This window comes from Carcharhinus amblyrhynchos, chromosome 35 (assembly GCF_965287045.1).
Source record: "Carcharhinus amblyrhynchos chromosome 35, sCarAmb.v2.hapA, whole genome shotgun sequence".
In the NCBI taxonomy this organism is placed as follows: domain Eukaryota; kingdom Metazoa; phylum Chordata; class Chondrichthyes; order Carcharhiniformes; family Carcharhinidae; genus Carcharhinus; species Carcharhinus amblyrhynchos.
The window spans coordinates 8,650,011-8,670,372 of NC_137358.1; the positions used below are offsets into that span (position 1 = coordinate 8,650,011).

The 20,362-nt window shown below is 49.3% G+C and overlaps 3 protein-coding genes across 5 annotated transcripts in view; 1 reads left to right on the plus strand and 2 right to left on the minus strand.

Annotated features, from left to right (window-relative positions):
- The window catches only part of LOC145361741 (transportin-3-like), a 55,169-nt gene extending 52,201 nt beyond the window's left edge, over positions 1 to 2,968 (plus strand). For 2 of the 3 annotated variants that reach the window (XM_080217671.1, XM_080217673.1), the window contains exon 23: positions 2,823 to 2,968. In XM_080217671.1, coding sequence (XP_080073797.1) covers positions 2,823 to 2,931 — 109 coding nt within the window. In that variant the 3' untranslated portion in view covers positions 2,932 to 2,968. The remainder of the gene's footprint in view (positions 1 to 2,822) is intronic. The other variant, XM_080217672.1, reaches the window with a different exon arrangement.
- A 1,232-nt stretch (positions 2,969 to 4,200) lies between these two features.
- Positions 4,201 to 15,264, minus strand: LOC145361742 (ras-related and estrogen-regulated growth inhibitor-like). Its single transcript, XM_080217674.1, has 4 exons — positions 14,836 to 15,264; positions 12,059 to 12,115; positions 10,588 to 10,661; positions 4,201 to 9,365 (listed from the first exon to the last, which is right to left on the minus strand). The coding sequence occupies exons 1-4, from the start codon at positions 14,942 to 14,944 to the stop codon at positions 8,886 to 8,888; spliced, it is 720 nt and encodes a 239-aa protein (XP_080073800.1). The 5' UTR covers positions 14,945 to 15,264; the 3' UTR covers positions 4,201 to 8,885.
- A 2,305-nt stretch (positions 15,265 to 17,569) lies between these two features.
- LOC145361531 (testis-specific serine kinase substrate-like) overlaps positions 17,570 to 20,362 on the minus strand; it is a 31,608-nt gene continuing 28,815 nt past the window's right edge. The window contains exon 11 of the mRNA XM_080217352.1: positions 17,570 to 18,239. Coding sequence (XP_080073478.1) covers positions 17,570 to 18,239 — 670 coding nt within the window. The remainder of the gene's footprint in view (positions 18,240 to 20,362) is intronic.

Below are 20,362 nucleotides of genomic sequence, written 5' to 3' on the forward strand. Positions count from 1 at the left end.
CAGAGAGTCAGTGCTGACCCAATGGGCCAAGTGGCCTCCTCCTGCATTACTGGAGCTGCCCAGGCTGGTCTTAGTAAGCCACGTAAGCTCCAATTCGTCTGTACAAGATGGTGCTGAAGGCACACTGCTGGACGGTCGACAGACTCACTCTGTTTGTGATGGCGTGGTTGTTTATCCCCTTGGCCTGTACTAAGTCACTTTATCTGTGCCCATAGGCAGAGTGTTTGTGCTCACTGTCTTTTGGTTGCCTTGGGTGGAGAGCAGTAGAGTTCCGCACCAGTGCCTCGACCATTTAAATTCTCAACTAAATGAGCTAATCTTCCGGTCTCCGAACTTGCTCAGCGGTTAATGATTCCTGGATGTAAACACCCGAGGCACCCAGGGAGCTTAATAAATATTAATTTCAGGACTGGGCATTTCTGCTGGATTGAAACCTTATCTGAACATAGGTTGGTTGCCAGAGGAGTAAATTCAGCTCAGCACCTCGTTTTAACATGAGGAGGGAGCTCAAATCCATTCCCTGTTCGCTAACACTTACGGGTGGCACAGTGGTTAGCACTGCTGCCTCTCAGCATCACGGACCAGGGTTCAGTTCCTGGCTTGGGTCACTGTTTGTGTGGAATTTGCACGTTCTCCCCTGTGGTGCTCCAGTTTCCTCCCACACTCCAAAGATGTGCAGATTAGGTGGATTGGCCATGCTAAATTCTCCCTCAGTACACCCAAACAAGAACCAAAGTATGGTGACTCGGAGACTTTCACAGCAATTTCATTGCGCTGTTAATGTAAGCACACTTGTGACACTATAAATAAACTTAAGAAGAAACGCTGAAATTGGTTGATGTTGAGATTTCCATATGTGGTTAAATCCACTGTTTGGTGTAGCTGGGGGCCTCACAGATTAAGAGGCTTGAAACCAGTGCCAACTCCCAGTGGGAGAGCTGAGGGAGTTGCTGCGATAGTCCGCAGTGTCTTCTGGCCAGGAACAGATCAGGAAGGCTTCCTGATGCCTATCATGTTGCAAAGTGTGTGTGTGCGCCTGCTATATGCACGTCCCACTCAGTCCGTAATTAAAACTGGTGTTATTAAACTGGCATTTCCCGTGACACTGGACACGTCTCTCTTTGCCCACTTATCTGTCCGGCCTCTGCAGTATTTTAGCGAAACCATCGTTAATTTAAGATTTCAGCCGCAGATTAGGATTTTGTGCTTCAGATTGGATGTCATTTTTATTTCGTGCAATCAATTAGAACCATGAGGATGGGCGGCAGTGTGTAGCACTGAAGAAGGAGACCATTCGGCCCCTCAAGCCTGCACCAACAGCAATGCCACCCAGACCCTATTGCCCTTACCTCACATATTTATCCTGCTAGCTGTCCCCCCCACCCCACTCCAGAAACTAAGGGGCAATTTAGCATGGCCAGTCTAACCTGCTAAATTGCCCCCTAGTGTCCAAAGATGTGTAGGTTAGGTGCATTGGCCATGCTAAATTCTCCCTCAATATACTCAAACGAGCACCAGAGTATGGCGACTAAGGGATTTTCACAGCAATTTCATTGCGCTGTTAATGTAAGCATACTTGTGACATAATAAATAAACTTAGAAAGAAACTCAAATTGGTTGATGTTGAGATTCCTGTATGTGGTTAAATCCGCTGTTTGGTGTAGCTTGGGGCCACACAGATTAATTAGGAGGCTTGAAACCAGTGCCAAGTCTCAGCGGGGAGAGCTGAGGGAGTTCCTTTTGGATTGTGGGAGGAAACCCATGCAGACATGGTGAGAACATGCAGACTCTGACACAGTCACCTAAGTCAGGAATCGAACCCAGGTCATCATGCTGTCCACAATAGTCAGTGAACTTTTTTCTTTGAAACAGTTGAGATGAAGGGAGGTTAAAGAAAGCTCGAGGGATGCATAGACCAGCTGGGCCAAATAGCCTGTCTCTGTGTTTTGCTCTGGGGAGGTGATGGCCTAGTGGTATTATTGCTAGACTATTAATCCAGAAACTCAGCTAATGTTCGGGGGACACAGGTTCAAATCCCACCACAGCAGATGGTGGAATTTGAATTCAAAATTTAAAAAAAATCTGGAATTAAGAATGTAGCGGTGACCATGAAACCATTGTCGATTGTTGGAAAAACCCATCTGGTTCACTGATGTCCTTATTCGCTGCCTCGCAACGCCAGAGACCTGTGTTCGATTCCCGGCTTGGGTGACTGTCTGTGCGGAGTCTGCACATTCTCGGCTAATAAATAAAGTAGTACATATAAATAAAGACGTAGGATTACATTAATGCCGCAATGAAGTTACTGTGAAAATCCCCCAGTTGCCACACTCCGGTGCCTGTTTGGGTACACCGAGGGAGAATGTAGCACAACCAATGCACCCTAATCAGCATGTCTTTTGGAATGTAGGAGGAAGCCAGAGCACCCATAAGACACGAGGAGAACGTGCAAACTCCACACAGGTAGTTACCCAAGCCGGGCATGGAAATCAGGTCCCTGGTGCTGTGAGGAAGCTGTGCCATCCATACCCGGTCTGGCCAACATGTGACTCGAGAGCCACAGCAATGTGGTTGACTCTTAACTGCCCTGGAGAAACTCGGGATGGGCAATAAATGCTGGCCCAGCCAGCGATGCCCATGTCCCACAAATGAATTTAAAAAAAGTTGGGATGAGATGTGAGAACCCTGAGAAGGAGAATTTCACAGTAACTTCATTGCAGTGTTAATGTCAGCCTTGCTTGTGACTAGTAAACAAACTTAAAAACTTGAAGAATTAGAGGACAGTGTCTGCTCATTCTGTCTGTCTGCTTTCCCTCCTCCAGTTATGTACAGAGTCCCTCGACTGGACGCAGAGCCACTGTTGACAGAAAGAGGAATGAATTGCTCGCTGAGCGGGAGAGAAGAGAGGACTCAGTTTACATTCCACCCTGAGAGACTGGACTTCACAAGGGCTTATTCCGATGGGTTTGGGGGGGTGGGTGGGGGGAGGTGGGGAAAGGGGACAGATCTGATCCCAGCTGTCGTAGCTTCCGAAACGGTGGAGGGCATCATGTTCGCCCCCTCCCTCGATCCAGATGAATTCGTGGAAGGGATTTGTCCGTTACCGCTGCACCTTGCTTCCGTACTGGCGTGGGAAACGGCCACTCTCCGTCGCTCAGTCTCGCGTAGGGTCTCGCCGCAGGTGACTGGGACAGGGACCGTTGTGTGTAGGCTGCACAGTATTCACTCCAGAGAAGCACTGGGATATAATTGAGTTAAAAGGAGGTGTGATTGTATTGTGAAATTAACTGAGGAGGATAGTGTTGCTTGAGGAGGGGCCCCTGAGTATTGTTTTATAATCGCTCTACTGTATGTCTTCCCATTTCTTATCGGTCAAAAAGCAAGTTGATGATTCCCCCCCGCAGCCTGAATCTCCACCGTTCTGGGTGTCTTGCACTAATGTAATGGGTTTCTCTGAGAGGGGGGGTGGGGGAGGGGTGTGGAATCCAGTAGATGTGATGATTGGAGCTGGGTTAGGGTTGCACCCGGAGGTGGATGGTCCGATTGAACAAGGTCAGGCTCGAAACATCCACAAGACTTAATTTTTCGCGACTTGGTTCGGCTCGTAACAATTCCCAACCTTAAACTCAGAACGACGTGGGCGCTGGAATTTTACCCCCTTCCCCCTCCCGAATCGGAGCGGGAGGAATGATGGCTTTGTGGGGAGCCGTCACGGAATCGGAGCGGGCGAGGGACAGGCAGTGGAAATATCCGTTTTGACCTTGGGTGGGATATTTTTTTCTTCCGGCCTCGGCAGGTGGAGCGAGGCCGGAAAATCCCGACCCGGGGTTCAGCGTCGTTCCGGGACCCGGGATGTGATTAAAGTTGGGCTGAGGCAGTGCTGCGTTGTCTGAGGCGGTCGTCTGTCTCGGACATCGTCGGGACTGGGGACCACGAACCGAGATGGCCGTTACGATTCCCGCTGCCACGTTGGTGAATGTTCCCCCCCCCCCCCGTGCAGCCGTCATTCCTCCCACAAGCGTCTTCCACCTTGAACATCATCTGATAATTACCCGCGTTTCGTATCTGTGGGACTGCGGAGAGCCAGGCAGTCACAGCATTGAACTGGACAAGTGGTGCAATTACTTTGGCTCGGGCCGTGTCAGTGTTTTGTGATCCCTTTCCGAAGCAAACAGGTTTGTTGCTCTCCCCCCTCCCCCGCAAGCTTCTCAGTGGATTCACTCAATGGCAACCAACACTGATTTAAAACAAAGAGTATCTAACCAAGGCAGGATTTCAATCACAGAAATACCTCCGAAAGGATTATTTACACTCCCCTCCCTCCAATCCTCGACATTACTCTCTAATACTGAGGGCAGATCATTATTTAAGCATTGTATCACTGAGATTCTGTCATGATACAACAGGCACTGATCGCAGTGTAAACAGGGCGGGGAGGGTCTTTCAGTTGAATTTTTTTTAAATAAGAAACTCAAAAACCACTTGTTATCCTACTAAAGGTTGCTGACGCCATTTAACTCTCTGGGTGTACGGCCAGACCTGTGTGGACGTTTGATGTGAGTGGCAAAGCAGTTGGTATTGCTGCCTCACGGACCAAGGGACCCGGGTTCGATTCCCGCCTTGGGTCGCAGTCTGTGTGGACTTTGCACATTCTCCTCGTGTCTGCGTGGGTTTCCTCCGGGTGCTCCGGCTTCCTCCCACAGGCCAAAAGACGTGCTGGTTAGGGCACATTGGCCGTGCTAAATTCTCCCACAGTGTACCTGAACAGGCACCAGAATGTGGCGACTAGGGGATTTTCACAATAATTTCATAGCAGTGTTAATGTAAAGCCTACTTGTGACACTAATAAATAAACTTAAAACCAGCAGAGAATTGGAGGGGGACAGTATGGGCTGGTGAGGATAATGATTCAGTTGTAGTGAACATTTCCATGTGTACTGGTTGGACATTGTGTTATTTGTAGGGTTGCAGTTTTGCCCTTGTTTCTTGTGCAGGTGTTCTTCCGTGGCAGTCCACCTTGGTAATGTGCCATTGGTGATACCCACACGGTATTCCTGGTGCTGGCACACAACAAGGTGAGAGATGCAGAAGGTCCCTGGACGTGACCCCAATACCAAATCCTGGGGCAGCACTTCGGGCATCCAACCCCCCCCACCCATTGGGAGATCCAAAGACCCACGCTGGGTGGGGCAACCGGGTTAAATGCTGGTCATTGGGATCTATGTGAGCAACACCACGACCACAACTGCGGCACGTCAAGGATGCTGCAACAACCTCTGGTTACTGTCCGTGGCCACTGCGGCAGCCAGGGTGGTGTTAACATGAACAACCATCTCTGGTTACTGTCCAAAGCCACTGCGGCAGTCAATCACCATGGCTTTAGCTCGAGCAACAACTCAGATTACTGTCTGTCACCACTGCAGCAGTCAGTCACCGCGCTTTAGCTCGAGCAACAATTTCCAGTTACTGTCTGTCACCACTGCGGCAGTCAGTCGCCGTGGCTTTAGCTCGAGCAACAATCTCCAGTTACTGTCTGTCAGCACTGCGGCAGTCGGTCACCGCAGCGTTAGCTCGAGCAACAATCTCCGGTTACTGTCTGTCACCTCTGCGACAGTCAGTCACTGCGGCTTTAGCTCGAGCAACAATCTTCAGTTACTGTGTCACCGCTGTGGCAGTCAGTCACCGTGGTTTTAGCTTGAGCAACAATCTCCGGTTACTGTCTGTCACCACTGTGGCAGTCAGTCACCATGGCTTTAACTCAAGCAACTATCTCAGGTGCTGGACAGTAACCGGAGATAGTCACTCGAGTTAAGGTCACAGTGACTGCTACAGTGGGGCAATAGACAGTAACCGCTGTGCCAGTCCCTGTGGCCTTAACGCGAACAAATATTTCCGGTTACTGTCCATTGCGGCAACTGATCACCGTGATGTTAACATGAGGGCCCATTACCCAAGGGGGAGTGCCAATTGGCCCTCCTTCTCTTGGCTTAGCTTAGGCAGCACTTGGTGCAGTTTGAACTGAAGGTGTACCCGCGGTGAAATCGCACGCCAGCTTTGGAGTGGGTGGGTGGCGGCAGGAGACACTGACTGTGGTGCCCACTGTAAGTGCAAACCCCCAGCAGCACAAGGCCACTTTATCACTCGCATCACTGAAAGATGGTGGGTATAGACAGACATCGATGGCAATTGGAACCCTGCATTGGTCAGCTGAATACAAACAGCACACAATCCGGGCAAGAGTGTCACAAACCTGCTGATGGGGTTTTAAACATTTTTTTTAATAACTGGCTTAAGCAAATTCAGAACAACTTCTATTTTTTCAGTTTTTCAGCAGTTTAAAAGCAGGTGTTAAATGGTATATTCTTGGTGTACTGTGTAGTCCTTTCAAATGTGAGTTAATTTAAACACTTGTGTTGTCTGATTCATACGAGTCATTTTGTCTGTGGTTGGTGGTGGTACAGACTTGATGTGTGCCAGTGTACAGAATTCTTTTGTATTAAACTTTGGAACAAAATGTGACTGCTCTGTGTCTGTTTTTAATCATCAAGTATTCTGTTCCTCTTCAACGAATATAGAATCCCTACGGAGCAGGAGGAGGCCATTTGGCCCATCGAGCCTGCATTAGTGAGTGCAATGGTATAATAGTATTATCGCAAGACAGTTAATCCAGAAACTCAGCTAATGTTCTGGGGACCCCGGGTTCGAATCCCGCCACGGCAGCTGGTGGAATTTGAATTGTATTTTTAAAAAAATCTGGAATTGAGAATCTATTGATGACCATGAAACCATTCTCAATTGTCAGAAAAACCCATCTGGTTCGCTAACCTTGAGGGAAGGAAATCCGCCATCCTTACCTGGTCTGGCCTGCGTGTGACTCCAGAGCCACAGCAATGTGGTTGCCTCAACTGCCCTCCAAGGGCAACTAGGGATGGGCAATAAATGGTGCCAGCCAGCAGCACCCATGTCCCAAGAATGAACTTTTTAAAATTACCCATGCCCTATCTCATAACTGCACCATGGCCAATCCATCTAACCATACACAGAATCACTTAAGTGCAGAAGGAGCCATTCGGCCCATTGCGTCTGCACTGATCACAATACCATCCAGGCCCTATTCCTGTAACCCCACATATTTACGCTGCTAATCTGCCTGACACTAGGATCAGTTTAGCAGAGCCAATCCACCTAACACGTACATCTTTGGACTGTGGGAAGAAACTGGAGCACCCAGAGGAAACCCACACAGACATAGGGAGAATGTGTAGACTCTGCACAGATCCGAGGTTAGAATCAAACTCGGGGTGTTTTGGTGCTGTGAGGCAGCAGTGCTGACCATAGAATTATGCTTCCCTGTGGGTGCTCCCTCTCAATGTACACCAGTCCTTAATGCAATCCGATATCGAAAACCACATCGATATAAACAACCACTTTAAGCTGGCATTTACCCTAGAGGGCAGATGATCTATGTAGCCCCTTCCCCTTTACATTATGAAGACAGCAAGTTACCACTCCCCACCCCGACACCCCCTCCTTTGTCACTGGCTCCACTGACACTAAAATTCATTGAACTCATCTGTGGGGTCTCCCAGGTTTTAAGGGAGGGAGGGTGGTGATGGTGATCATATAAGCTGCAGGGGCAGCATAAAAATCCAACTGCATGTGGAATTTATCTGGCTGGTCTCTTGAGGGGAAGGGGAAGAAAAATATTCCAGAATGTTAAGGCAGTTTGACGGGATTATAAGGGTTCTCGCTTCCAAAGAGCAAAGAAATACAGCACAGGAATAGGCCCTTCGGCCCTTCAATCATACTGCCCGACTGAATTAAACCCCCTAACCTGCTGGGGACCACATCCCTCTATTCCCATCCTATTCATGTATTTGTCAAGACGCCCCTTAAAAGTCACTACCGTATCCGCTTCTACTCCCTCCCCGGCAACAAGTTCCAGGTACCCACCACCCTCTGTGTAAAAACTCTGCCTCGTACATCTCCTTTAAACCTTGCCCCTCACACCTTAAACCTGTGCCCCCCCCCAGTAATTCACTCTTCCATCCTGGGAAAAAGCTTCTGATTATCCACTCTGTCCGTGCCCTTCATAATCTTGTAGACTTCTATCAGGTCTCCCCTCAACCTCCATCGTTCCAGTGAGAACAAACCAAGTTACTCCAACCTCTCCTCATAGCTAATGCCCTCCATACCAGGCAACATCCTGGTAAATCTTTTCTGTACCCTTTCCAAAGCCTCCACAGCCTTCTGGTAGCGTGGCGACCAGAATTGAACACGATATTCCAAGTGCGGCCCAATTAAGATTCTATAAAGCTGCAACACAACTTGCCAATTTTGAAACTCAATGCACCTTTCTGCTTCTATTTGCTGTTTCTCGCACAAGAACCCTCCGTTATTAGTCGAGGTGGTACAGAGGGAGGCCACTCGGCCCATTCAGTCCCTCCTGCCTGCAACCGGCATCGCAACGTAAGCTTTTCTCATTCACCGTGCCACGGGGTTGGTGAGGGTGACAGGGAGAAGGCGTATCTAGTCAGCCTGATAGCAAAGTAATCCAAATGTCAGATGAGGTGCGGTTCCATCTACCCTGGAGTGAATATTGGCAGGAAGAAAGTGTACAGGATTTCACGCTAGTTTCCTGGCCAAATAGTGGTACCATTCAAGGAAAAGTGAAGGATTTTTCACCTATGTTCTGGCTGCTATTTAGCCCTTGACTGCTCCGTGTTCTTTGGGCAACTGCTTTGCATTAATTGTCTGCTGAGTTTCCTCTACGTGTCTACACCTCAGAAAGTACCTCATTAAGCTGTTAAAAGACTTAAGGATGTTCTGTGCTCAAATACTAAGGCGAGTCTTTTTGAAAGCCGATCCCCAAGGCATTGGGGGGGTTAATCGGTCAAGAAATCCTTCATAGAACTCCGATTGAAACTCCGTGCCGACAAGCCCACGGTGGACGTCGAGGGGATCCTGGGAATCTTGTCCATCAGCTTGGAGGAGGCCTTCCGTCGGAAGCTGGGTAGCGCCCCGCTGGTCACCATCTCCCGGTAGAGCAGGTTGAAGACGGCCACCGTCTCCTCGTAGCTGTCCCGGGCCGAGATCTCGAAGAAGGGGCACTTGAGGGCGCGGGCAATGCCGTCGCCCTCCTCCGTGGTGACCATCCGGTCGTACTGGAGGTCCTTCTTGTTGGCGACGATCAGGACGGGGGGCGGCGCGTCGCTGTGAGGCCTCTTCAGGCTGGAGTAGATGTGGCTGATCAGGAACCGGAGCCTGAGCACCTCATCAAAGCTGCACCTATCCGTCACCGAGTAGACAATCACAAAGCCTTCGGCCCACTTGATCTTTTCTTCAATTAACATCGCATCTTCTTCCTTTCGCAAGAAACAAAAACATTACTTATTCCCTGAAAGGGATACAAATTATCATTGTTTGTGGGATCTTGCTATGCCAATTTTCTGCTGGCCTTTTTTTTAAAATACATTTGTGGGACATGGGCGTCGCTGGGATGGGCCAGCATTTATTGCCCATCCCTAGTTGCCCTTGGAGGGCAGTTGAGAGTCAACCACATTGCTGTGGCTCTGGAGTCACACGGACGCCAGACCGGGTAAGGACGGCTGGGGCGGCGCAGTGGTTAGCACCGCTGCCTCACAGCGCCAGGGTCCCGGGTTCGATTCCTGGCTTGGATCACTGTCAGCGTGGAGTCTGCACGTTCTCCCCGTGTCTGTGTGGGCTTCCACATGCTGGTTAGGTGAGTTGGTCGTGCTAAATTCCCGCTCCGTGTACCCGAACAGGCGCCGGAGTGTGGCAGCTAGGGGATTTTCACAGTAACTTATTAACAGTAACAGTGTTAATGTAAGCTCACTTGTGACACAAATAAATAAACTGTAAACTTTCCCTAAAGGGAACCAGATGGGTTTTTCTGACAATTGCCAATGGTTTTGTGGTCATCTGTAGATTTTTAATTCCAGATTTTACTTTATTGAATTTAAATTCCACTATCGGAATTCTAACCCAGGTCCCCAGAACATTAGCTGAGTTTCTGGATTGATAGTCTGGTGATAATCATAGAATTGTAGAATCCCTAGAGTGCAGAAGAAGGCCATTCAGCCCATTGCGCTGGCACTGACAACAATCCCATCCTATCCCATTAACCCTGCTAAACCCGTCGAAACTAGGGTCAATTTAGTGTGGCCAGTCAACCTAACGCACACATCTTTGGAGCTGTGGGACAAAACCAGAGCACCCGGAAGAAACCCCTGCAGACACAAGGAGGAGAGACAGACAGTGATCAAAGCCGGGAATCGAATCCCTGGCACTGTGAGGCTAACAACTACGCCACACGTGCTGCCCAATAATGGCACTAGGCCATCATCCCTCCCTTATCATAGTTACTTGACAAGAAGTGACTCTCCTCCAAAATGTCCGGTTGGATTTAGCGCAGTGTGGGACACCCTGAGGACACACAACATTGCCGCGTGAACGGAAGGGGTTTTGCTTCAGTCTGTCGACCTGATTGGTCATCAGGGAAACTTCTTTGAAACCCAGGTCTACAGGAAGTGATACCGCTGACCCCGCGAGGCTGGGCTACCTTACCTGTCCCGCAGTATCGAGAACCTCAAAGTGCACACATTCCCCGTCCACCAAGGACACGTGTCTGTATATTGTTTCTGCGGACGAGACGAAACACTTGTTACGGGTTAGACAATGACTACTGGTGACGCTCACGCGCGTGGCTCCAACATTGGGTGGCCGTGCATTTAGGCAGTTGGCTTCTGGATTCTGAAATCTCCTCTGTAAAACCTTTCTAACTCTCTCTCCTATCGGTCACTTTGTTGGCCAAGTTTCTTTCACCTGAGCTAATATCTCTTGACGCGATGGTTTGCGTTATTGTTCAGAGTCCGAGTTGCTCTGGCAGCAGGGATTTTTATATTGAAACGAGTTGGGAGTGAAGGAGACTCCGGCTTTGATTCCATCGCACGGCTAACTAGCAATCTCTCTTACTCGCACTGTCCACCATTAATGTGGGACCATCGAATTATAAAATCCCTACGGTGACAAAGGAGGCCTTTCAGCCCATCGAGTCTGCACCGACTCCCTGAAAGAGGATCCCACCCTGGCCTGCCCCAACTCCATGCAATTACCACGGCCAATCCACCTAACCGGCATATCTTTGGACACTAAGGGCTAATTTAGCATGACCAATCCATCTAACCTCCACATCTTTTAACTGTGAGAGGAAACCGGAGCCCCCGGAGGAAACCCATGCAGACACGGGGAGAATGTGCAGACTCCACACAGACAGTGACCCGAGGCTGGAATTGAACCCGGGTCCCTGGCGCTGTGAGGCAGCAGTGCTAACCACTGTGCCACCGTGCTGCCACACAGCACGTCGTGTGCTGTACCACTTTATATACCGTGGCCATGCCTCTGACTCTGTGAGGTCACGGAGTACTAACTGTAAGCACCTCCTGCCTGCGATGCTGGTCCGTACTCCTGTCTGTGCAGGTTGCAGCAGGCAGGAGAGGTATTATTGCTGTCAATCTCTTGTTCCCTGCACGCCAGAACGGGCTGGAGAGTGGGTGTCCGACATTCCGACTGATATCAGTCTGTTTCTCAATGACAGACACACACACACACACTCACACACACACACACACACAAGCACACACGCACACACACATGCACACACACACACACACACACACACACACACACACTGCATCTCTGCCAGATAAACTGGCAATCTTACAAGTGAAATCAGCCCTATTTGGCCAGGCGTCCACATCAATCATGGACCTGAACGAATACACAGACACACCAGCTCTCACTGAGTTACAATGCAGTAACTAAATCACAAGACACACACACACACACACACACACACACACACACACACAGGACTCGACCCTTCTCTTAAAGGGACCATGCTGAATTCTCCCTCAGTGAACCTGAACAGGCGACTCGGGGATTTTCACAGTAACTTCATTGCAGTGTTAATGTAAGCCGTACTTGTGACACTAATAAATAAACTTTTAAAAATAACCTTTCCGAGCCGGTTACTCACCCAGTGTTGGGTCGTACTCTCCAATGAACCGTTTTGTTATGAAGCGCACTGTGATTGCTGGAAAGACAAAGTGGGCGAGTTAGACGTGAAGCCAAGGGCTGCGCTGAGAGACCTCACCCACCACCAACACTGTAACGCACCCCACCCACACACATACCCTACCCCAAGGCAATGCCGTTCCCCCATCCATACCATAACCCCCCATATTATACCCCCCACTGTAACCCCCACCCACACTGTAACCCCCACACTGTGCCCCCATACTGTAACCCCCACCCACACTGTGCCCCCCCACTGTAACCCCCACCCATACTGTAACCCCCCCCACTGTACCCCCCACTGTAACCCCCACCCACACTGTAATCTTGCACACTGTACCACCCCCCACTGTAACCCCTACCCACACTGTAACTCCCACCCACACTGTAACCCCACTCACTGTACCCCACCCACTGTAACCCGCCACGCACACCATAAACCCCCCCAACACTGTACATCCCTCCACACTGTAACCCCCACCCACTCTGTTACCTCCCCCCCAACAATGTACCCTCTCCCACACTGTACCAAGCAGGTTTTAATTCTCAGTGAGCAACTGATGCTCCAATCCATCACGCAAACCAGCCTCCCATCCATTGACTCTGTCTACACTTGCTGCTGCCTCGGAAAAGCAGCCAGCATAATCAAGGACCCCACACACCCCGGACATTCTCTCTTCCACCTTCTTCCATCAGGAAAAAGATACAAAAGTCTGAGGTTACGTACCGACCGACTCAAGAACAGCTTCTTCCCTGCTGCCGTCAGACTTTTGAATGGACCTACCTTTCTCTACACCCTCGCTATGACTGTAACACTACATTCTGCACTTTCTTGTTTCCTTCTCCCCTATGTACTCTATGAACGGTATGCTTTGTCTGTGTAGCGCGCAAGAAACAATACTGTATCTGAATATATGTGACAATAATAAATCAAATCTAATCAGGAAAGGTAACAGGCCATTCGGCCCAAAGTCTCCGTGCTGGTGGTTGTATGCTACATGAGCCTCCTCCCATGTCTCTTCATCTAAACCTTTCAAAACTTAACACGATCCTCTCATAAGAAGTAGAATCCCTACAGCGCATGAGGTCCTTTGGTCCATCGAGCCTGCACGGACAACAATCCCACCCAGACCTGATTCCCGTAACCCCACATATTTACCCTGTTAATCCCCTTGACACTAGGAGGCAATTCAGCATGGCCAATCCACCTAACCTGCACCAGTTGGGTGGATTGGCCATGCTAAATTGTCCTTTGATGTCCAAAAATGCATTGATTAAGTGGATTGGCCGTGCTAAATTGCCCCTTAGTGTCCAAAGATGTGCAGGTTAGGTGGATTGGCCATGCTAAATTGCCCCTTAGCGTCCAAAGATGTGCAGGTTAGGTGGATTGGTGATGGAAATGTGTGAGGTTATGGGAAGAGGGGCCAAATGGCCTCTTCTGCACTGTTGGGATTCTATGATTCCACACCTCTCTGCCTTTCTTTCCTGTTTTGAGATGCTCCCTAAGTGTGGGCACACTTTCGGCAAGTATTTTTCTGGCTCCTGACTCCAAATTGGTCTCTGTGTGAGGTCTTACCCGATGAACAGCTCCCGTGAGTGAAGGCCTTGGGGTGATTTAACGGGCGCTATATCAATGCAAGTTTTTGAAGCAGCCCTGTGGTGCGGGTTACCCTGTAACCTCCTCTCTCCCCAACCTCCCCTTCGGCTCACTTCAGCCAAGGCACACAGCATTCCTCACACAACTTTGTTAAAAGGCAAGGGAAGCAGAAACAGTGACAGTCTGTTTTCATCTCTACTTTCCACCCAAAACCGCAGGAACAAGGGGGTAAATCATTCAAAACGGAGCCAGAGATAACAAAGCTTTTGATTCACAAAGCCAGACCACAGAGCAGATAAAGTTTGGACAAGACTGGGAGCTTCTCGCAGGAGTTCCAACATTTGCTTAGCTACTTGTGAAAGTTAACAGCAAACCTTAGTAACGAACCTCTCCCCCCGCGGTGAAACGGGACTGGATGGAGAGAAAAGTGGACAGACAAAGACACAGAAGTAACAGCAACAAACTGTTCATTCCCCAGCTGAATAAACGGGAACTCTGCACAGTGTGATACTTACCCTGCTGACCGAACCGTGACCCTAGCCAGAGAGCAACCTTTTCCCTGACTAATAACTTACAAACAAGTGGAAATGGCAAGGGTACTTTAGGGGGATAAACTTGCGCAGCTTTGGGAATACAGCAGAGGCAATGGGACTGAATGGGATTTCTTTACAGACAGCTAGCATGGACCTAATGGACCGAATGGTCTCATTCTGTGCCTTAACAACGCTGACAGTGCCGAATAAATAGGAAGGCAGTAAGAGTTGTACACAGAGTGATCCTTACCCTGCTGAATAAACAGGAGCTCTGTCCAGTTACACAGAGCGATCCTTACCCTGCTGAATAAACAGGAGCTCTCTCCAGTTACACAGAGCGATCCTTACCCTGCTGAATAAACAGGAACTCTGTCCAGTTACACAGAGCGATCCTTACCCTGCTGAATAAACAGGAGCTCTGTCCAGTTACACAGAGCGAACCTTACCCTGCTGAATAAACAGGAGCTCTGTCCAGTTACACAGAGCGATCCTTACCCTGCTGAATAAACAGGAGCTCCGTCCAGTTAACTTTTTCGTTTAGCAGAAAGTGGCAGTTCTGGCTCCCACTAGAAGCAGCAGAAGCATGCATTAGGAGGGCACAATTCTTACCGGTTTTGCCCACAGCCCCTTGCCCCAGTATGGCCACTCTCACAGTCCTGCCGCTGGCCAGCTGCTGGGCTCTCTTCAGAGGTCGAGGCAGCTGGAAGTTGGAGGTCATGTTGCAGTTTTCAGCCGGAGTTTACAGCCAACCTGCCGAGCAGAAACAGTGTCAAGGCTCTCGATCCCACTGGAACTCGGACACAGCCTCTGTCTTGCATTCCAGCCTCTTTGCCTGTGTTTCAAATGTAGGGAGACCCTCGTGTCCACAATCCCCCCCCGGAGTGATTTGTTCTTTGCAGATGGGTTTTGGGATGGGGGAGGGTCAGTAACAGCTGCCTCTGTCTCCAGCCAGTGTTCACTGTGAGTGTCAGTTCACCTCCCTCTCTCTCGCTCCCAGAGTTGCGATACTAAATAGTTTGGACTCAACACCTAATGATCTGTTCCCCTCTGTTTCCACCCTTGACGTATGTTGGTTTCTACACAGCTCCTGTGGGTCCTACTGCCTGCCTGGTAACGTGCAGTTCTGGGAAACAAAAACAAGAACCTGCATTGGTATGGCGCCTTTCGCGACGGCCGGTTGCCTCAAAGCGCTTTACGGCCACTGAGGCGCATTTGATAGTTCAGTCACAGCCGCAGCGCAGGAAACGAGGCATCCAATTTGTGGACGACAAGCTCCCGCAAACACCAACATGTTAATGAGCAGATTATCTGTGTCAGCAGACTTGGGTTGAGGGATGGATATCAAACAAGACTTGGGGGCGAGCACCCCTGTTCTTCTTTGAAATAGCGTCATGGGTTCTTTTGTGCCCATCTTGGAGCATGGCACTGCGGTTAGCATTGCCGCCTCAGAGTGCCAGGGACCTGGGTTCAATTCCGGCCTCGGGTGGCTGTTTGTGCGGAGTTTGCACATTCTCCCCGTGTCTGCGTGGGTTTCCTCCGTGTGCTCCGGTTTCCTCCCACAGTCTAAAGATGTGTAGGTTAGGTGGATTGGCTGTGCTAAATTGCCAATTAGTGTCAAAAGATGTGCCCACTCCAGTCCAATGCTGGCATCCCCACATCAAAAGATGTGTCGGTAAAGGGGAATCGGTCAGGCTAAATTGCCCCTGCCTCGGGTCACTGTCCGTGTGGAGTTTGCACATTCTCCCCGTGTCTGCGTGGGTTTCCTTCAGGTGCTCTGGTTTCCTCCCACAGCCCAAAAATGTGCAGGTTAGGAGGGTTGGCCATGCCAAATTTCACCTTAGTGTCCAAAAGTTAGGGGGATTAGTGGGGTAAATAGTTGGGGTTACGGGGAGCAGATCTGGGTGGGATTGCCCCTTAGTGCCTGGGGGATTACTTGGGATTACAAGGATAAGGCCTGGGTGGGATTGTTGTCGGTGCAGGCTTGATGGGCTGAATGGCCTCCTTCTGCACTGTTAGGGATTCTATGATTCTGTGAATCCTGATTGTGCTGAGATTTGCACTGACGGTCAGTGTAATATCAGTGTGGTTCACAGCCTGGGCTCACTTGCTGGGAGTTACATATCTTCATATGCACAGGGACCCTACCCCCTTTCAGACAATGAGGGCACTATTTTCCCACCCCACGGGAATCGCAGCAGGCGGGACACCGACCAAACGAAGGACTGTTGACCTCGGATGGGATTTTCCAGTTTTAGGGCAAATGCAGCCGGGAAATCCCACCCCTCGTGTGGGAGAGGGCAGCGAAGGAGACCTTTTATTAAATACAGCGAGTTGCTGTGTTCTGGACGGTGCTGCCTGAAAGGGCGGTGGAAGCAGATTCCGTAATAATTTCCTAAAGGGAATTACATTGCAGGAGAATGGAACAAAGAGCAGGGGGATCCTTACAAAGAGCAAGTACAGGCACAATGGGCTGAATGGCCACTTTCTGTGTCCATGAAACATTGATTGGTAGATTCATACTGCTCGGGGTGGGGGTAAGGGGTTCATACAGAACCTGGCTTCCGGATCCAGCCGGGGGACAGTGGAGGGGAGGGGAGGTTTGTGACAGCGGCTGGGAACAGCATGTGACGTTCCTATTCTAACATTCTGTCACATTCCTCATTAGACTCTGAGACTGACTCAGAGAATTAAAAAAACCATTTGCAAAATGTAGTAGAGCAGGCAAGCACAGAATTCAGCAAAGAGAGCAGGAGTTCTGTGAAAACTAAGTTACTCCTCAACTCCACAACTCCTTAACTCAGTAACTCTGTAACTCAACTCGGTAACTCTGTAACTCAACTCTGTAACTCTGTAACTCAACTCGGTAACTCTGTAACTCGTCAACTCGGTAACTCGGTAACTCGGAAACTCTGCAACTCGGAAACTCTGCAACTCGGAAACTCTGCAACTCGGTAACTCTGTAACTCGGTAACTCTGCAACTCGGAAACTCTGTAACTCCGTAACTCTGCAACTCGGTAACTCTGCAACTCGGAAACTCTGTAACTCCGTAACTCTGCAACTCGGTAACTCTGTAACTCGGAAACTCTGTAACTCCACAACTCTGTAACTCGTCAACTCGGTAACTCGGTAACTCTGTAACTCGTCAACTCGGTAACTCGGTAACTCTGTAACTCTGCAACTCAGAAACTCTGTAACTCCACAACTCTGTAACTCCGTAACTCTGTAACTCCGTAACTCTGTAACTCGGTAACTCTGCAACTCGGTAACTCCGTAACTCTGCAACTCGGTAACTCCGTAACTCTGCAACTCGGTAACTCTGTAACTCCACAACTCTGTAACTCGTCAACTCGGTAACTCGGTAACTCTGTAACTCTGCAACTCGGAAACTCTGTAACTCTGTAACTCTGTAACTCCGTAACTCTGCAACTCCGTAACTCGGTAACTCTGCAACTCCGTAACTCTGTAACTCGGTAACTCTGTAACTCGGTAACTCGGTAACTCTGTAACTCGGTAACTCCGCAACTCCGTAACTCTGCAACTCGGTAACTCGGTAACTCTGTAACTCGGTAACTCTGTAACTCCGTAACTCTGCAACTCCGTAACTCGGTAACTCTGTAACTCTGCAACTCGGAAACTCTGTAACTCTGTAACTCTGTAACTCCGTAACTCTGCAACTCCGTAACTCGGTAACTCTGCAACTCCGTAACTCTGCAACTCGGTAACTCTGTAACTCGGTAACTCGGTAACTCTGTAACTCGGTAACTCGGTAACTCTGTAACTCGGTAACTCCGCAACTCTGTAACTCGCCAACTCGGTAACTCGGTAACTCTGTAACTCGTCAACTCGGTAACTCGGTAACTCTGTAACTCTGCAACTCAGAAACTCTGTAACTCCACAACTCTGTAACTCCGTAACTCTGTAACTCCGTAACTCTGTAACTCGGTAACTCTGCAACTCGGTAACTCCGTAACTCTGCAACTCGGTAACTCCGTAACTCTGCAACTCGGTAACTCTGTAACTCCACAACTCTGTAACTCGTCAACTCGGTAACTCGGTAACTCTGTAACTCTGCAACTCGGAAACTCTGTAACTCTGTAACTCTGCAACTCCGTAACTCTGCAACTCCGTAACTCGGTAACTCTGTAACTCCGTAACTCTGCAACTCCGTAACTCGGTAACTCTGCAACTCCGTAACTCTGTAACTCGGTAACTCTGTAACTCGGTAACTCGGTAACTCTGTAACTCGGTAACTCCGCAACTCCGTAACTCTGCAACTCGGTAACTCGGTAACTCTGTAACTCGGTAACTCTGTAACTCCGTAACTCTGCAACTCCGTAACTCGGTAACTCTGTAACTCTGCAACTCCGTAACTCTGTAACTCGGTAACTCTGTAACTCTGCAACTCTGTAACTCTGCAACTCCGTAACTCGGTAACTCTGTAACTCCGCAACTCTGTAACTTGGTAACTCGGTAACTCTGTAACTCCGTAACTCTGTAACTCTGCAACTCTGTAACTCTGCAACTCTGTAACTCGGTAACTCTGTAACTCCGCAACTCTGTAACTCTGCAACTCTGTAACTCGGTAACTCCGTAACTCTGTAACTCGGTAACTCTGTAACTCGGTAACTCTGTAACTCTGCAACTCTGTAACTCTGCAACTCTGTAACTCGGTAACTCTGTAACTCCGCAACTCTGTAACTCGGTAACTCTGTAACTCGGTAACTCTGTAACTCCGCAACTCTGTAACTCGGTAACTCTGTAACTCGGTAACTCTGTAACTCGGTAACTCTGTAACTCTGCAACTCTGTAACTCGGTAACTCTGTAACTCGGTAACTCCGTAACTCTGCAACTCGGTAACTCTGTAACTCTGCAACTCGGTAACTCCGTAACTCTGTAACTCGGTAACTCTGTAACTCCACAACTCGGTAACTCGGTAATTCTGCAACTCGGTAACTCCGTAACTCTGCAACTCGGTAACTCTGTAACTCTGCAACTCGGTAACTCTGTAACTCCACAACTCTGCAACTCGGTTACTCTGTAACTCGGTAACTCTGTAACTCCGTAACTCATCAACTTGGGAACTCTGTAACTCAGTAACTCTGTAACACCGCAACTCCTCAACTCAGTAACTCTGTAACACCGCAACTCCTCAACTCGGTAACTCTGTAACACCGCAACTCCTCAACTCGGTAACTCTGTAACACCGCAACTCCTCAACTCAGTAACTCTGTAACACCGCAACTCCTCAACTCGGTAACTCTGTAACACCGCAACTCCTCAACTCGGTAACTCTGTAACACCGCAACTCCTCAACTCGGTAACTCTGTAACACCGCAACTCCTCAACTTGATAACTCTGTAACACCGCAACTCCTCAACTCGGTAACTCTGTAACACCGCAACTCCTCAACTCGGTAACTCTGTAACACCGCAACTCCTCAACTCGGTAACTCTGTAACTCCGCAACTCCTCAACTCGGTAACTCTGTAACACCGCAACTCCTCAACTCGGTAACTCTGTAACACCGCAACTCCTCAACTCGGTAACTCTGTAACACCGCAACTCCTCAACTCGGTAACTCTGTAACACCGCAACTCCTCAACTCGGTAACTCTGTAACACCGCAACTCCTCAACTCGGTAACTCTGTAACTCCGCAACTCCTCAACTCGGTAACTCTGTAACACCGCAACTCCTCAACTCAGTAACTCTGTAACACCGCAACTCCTCAACTCGGTAACTCTGTAACACCGCAACTCCTCAACTCGGTAACTCTGTAACACCGCAACTCCTCAACTCGGTAACTCTGTAACACCGCAACTCCTCAACTCGGTAACTCTGTAACACCGCAACTCCTCAACTCGGTAACTCTGTAACTCCGCAACTCCTCAACTCGGTAACTCTGTAACTCCGCAACTCCTCAACTCGGTAACTCTGTAACACCGCAACTCCTCAACTCGGTAACTCTGTAACTCCGCAACTCCTCAACTCGGTAACTCTGTAACACCGCAACTCCTCAACTCGGTAACTCTGTAACACCGCAACTCCTCGACTCGGTAACTCTGTAACACCGCAACTCCTCGACTCGGTAACTCTGTAACTCCGCAACTCCTCAACTCGGTAACTCTGTAACACCG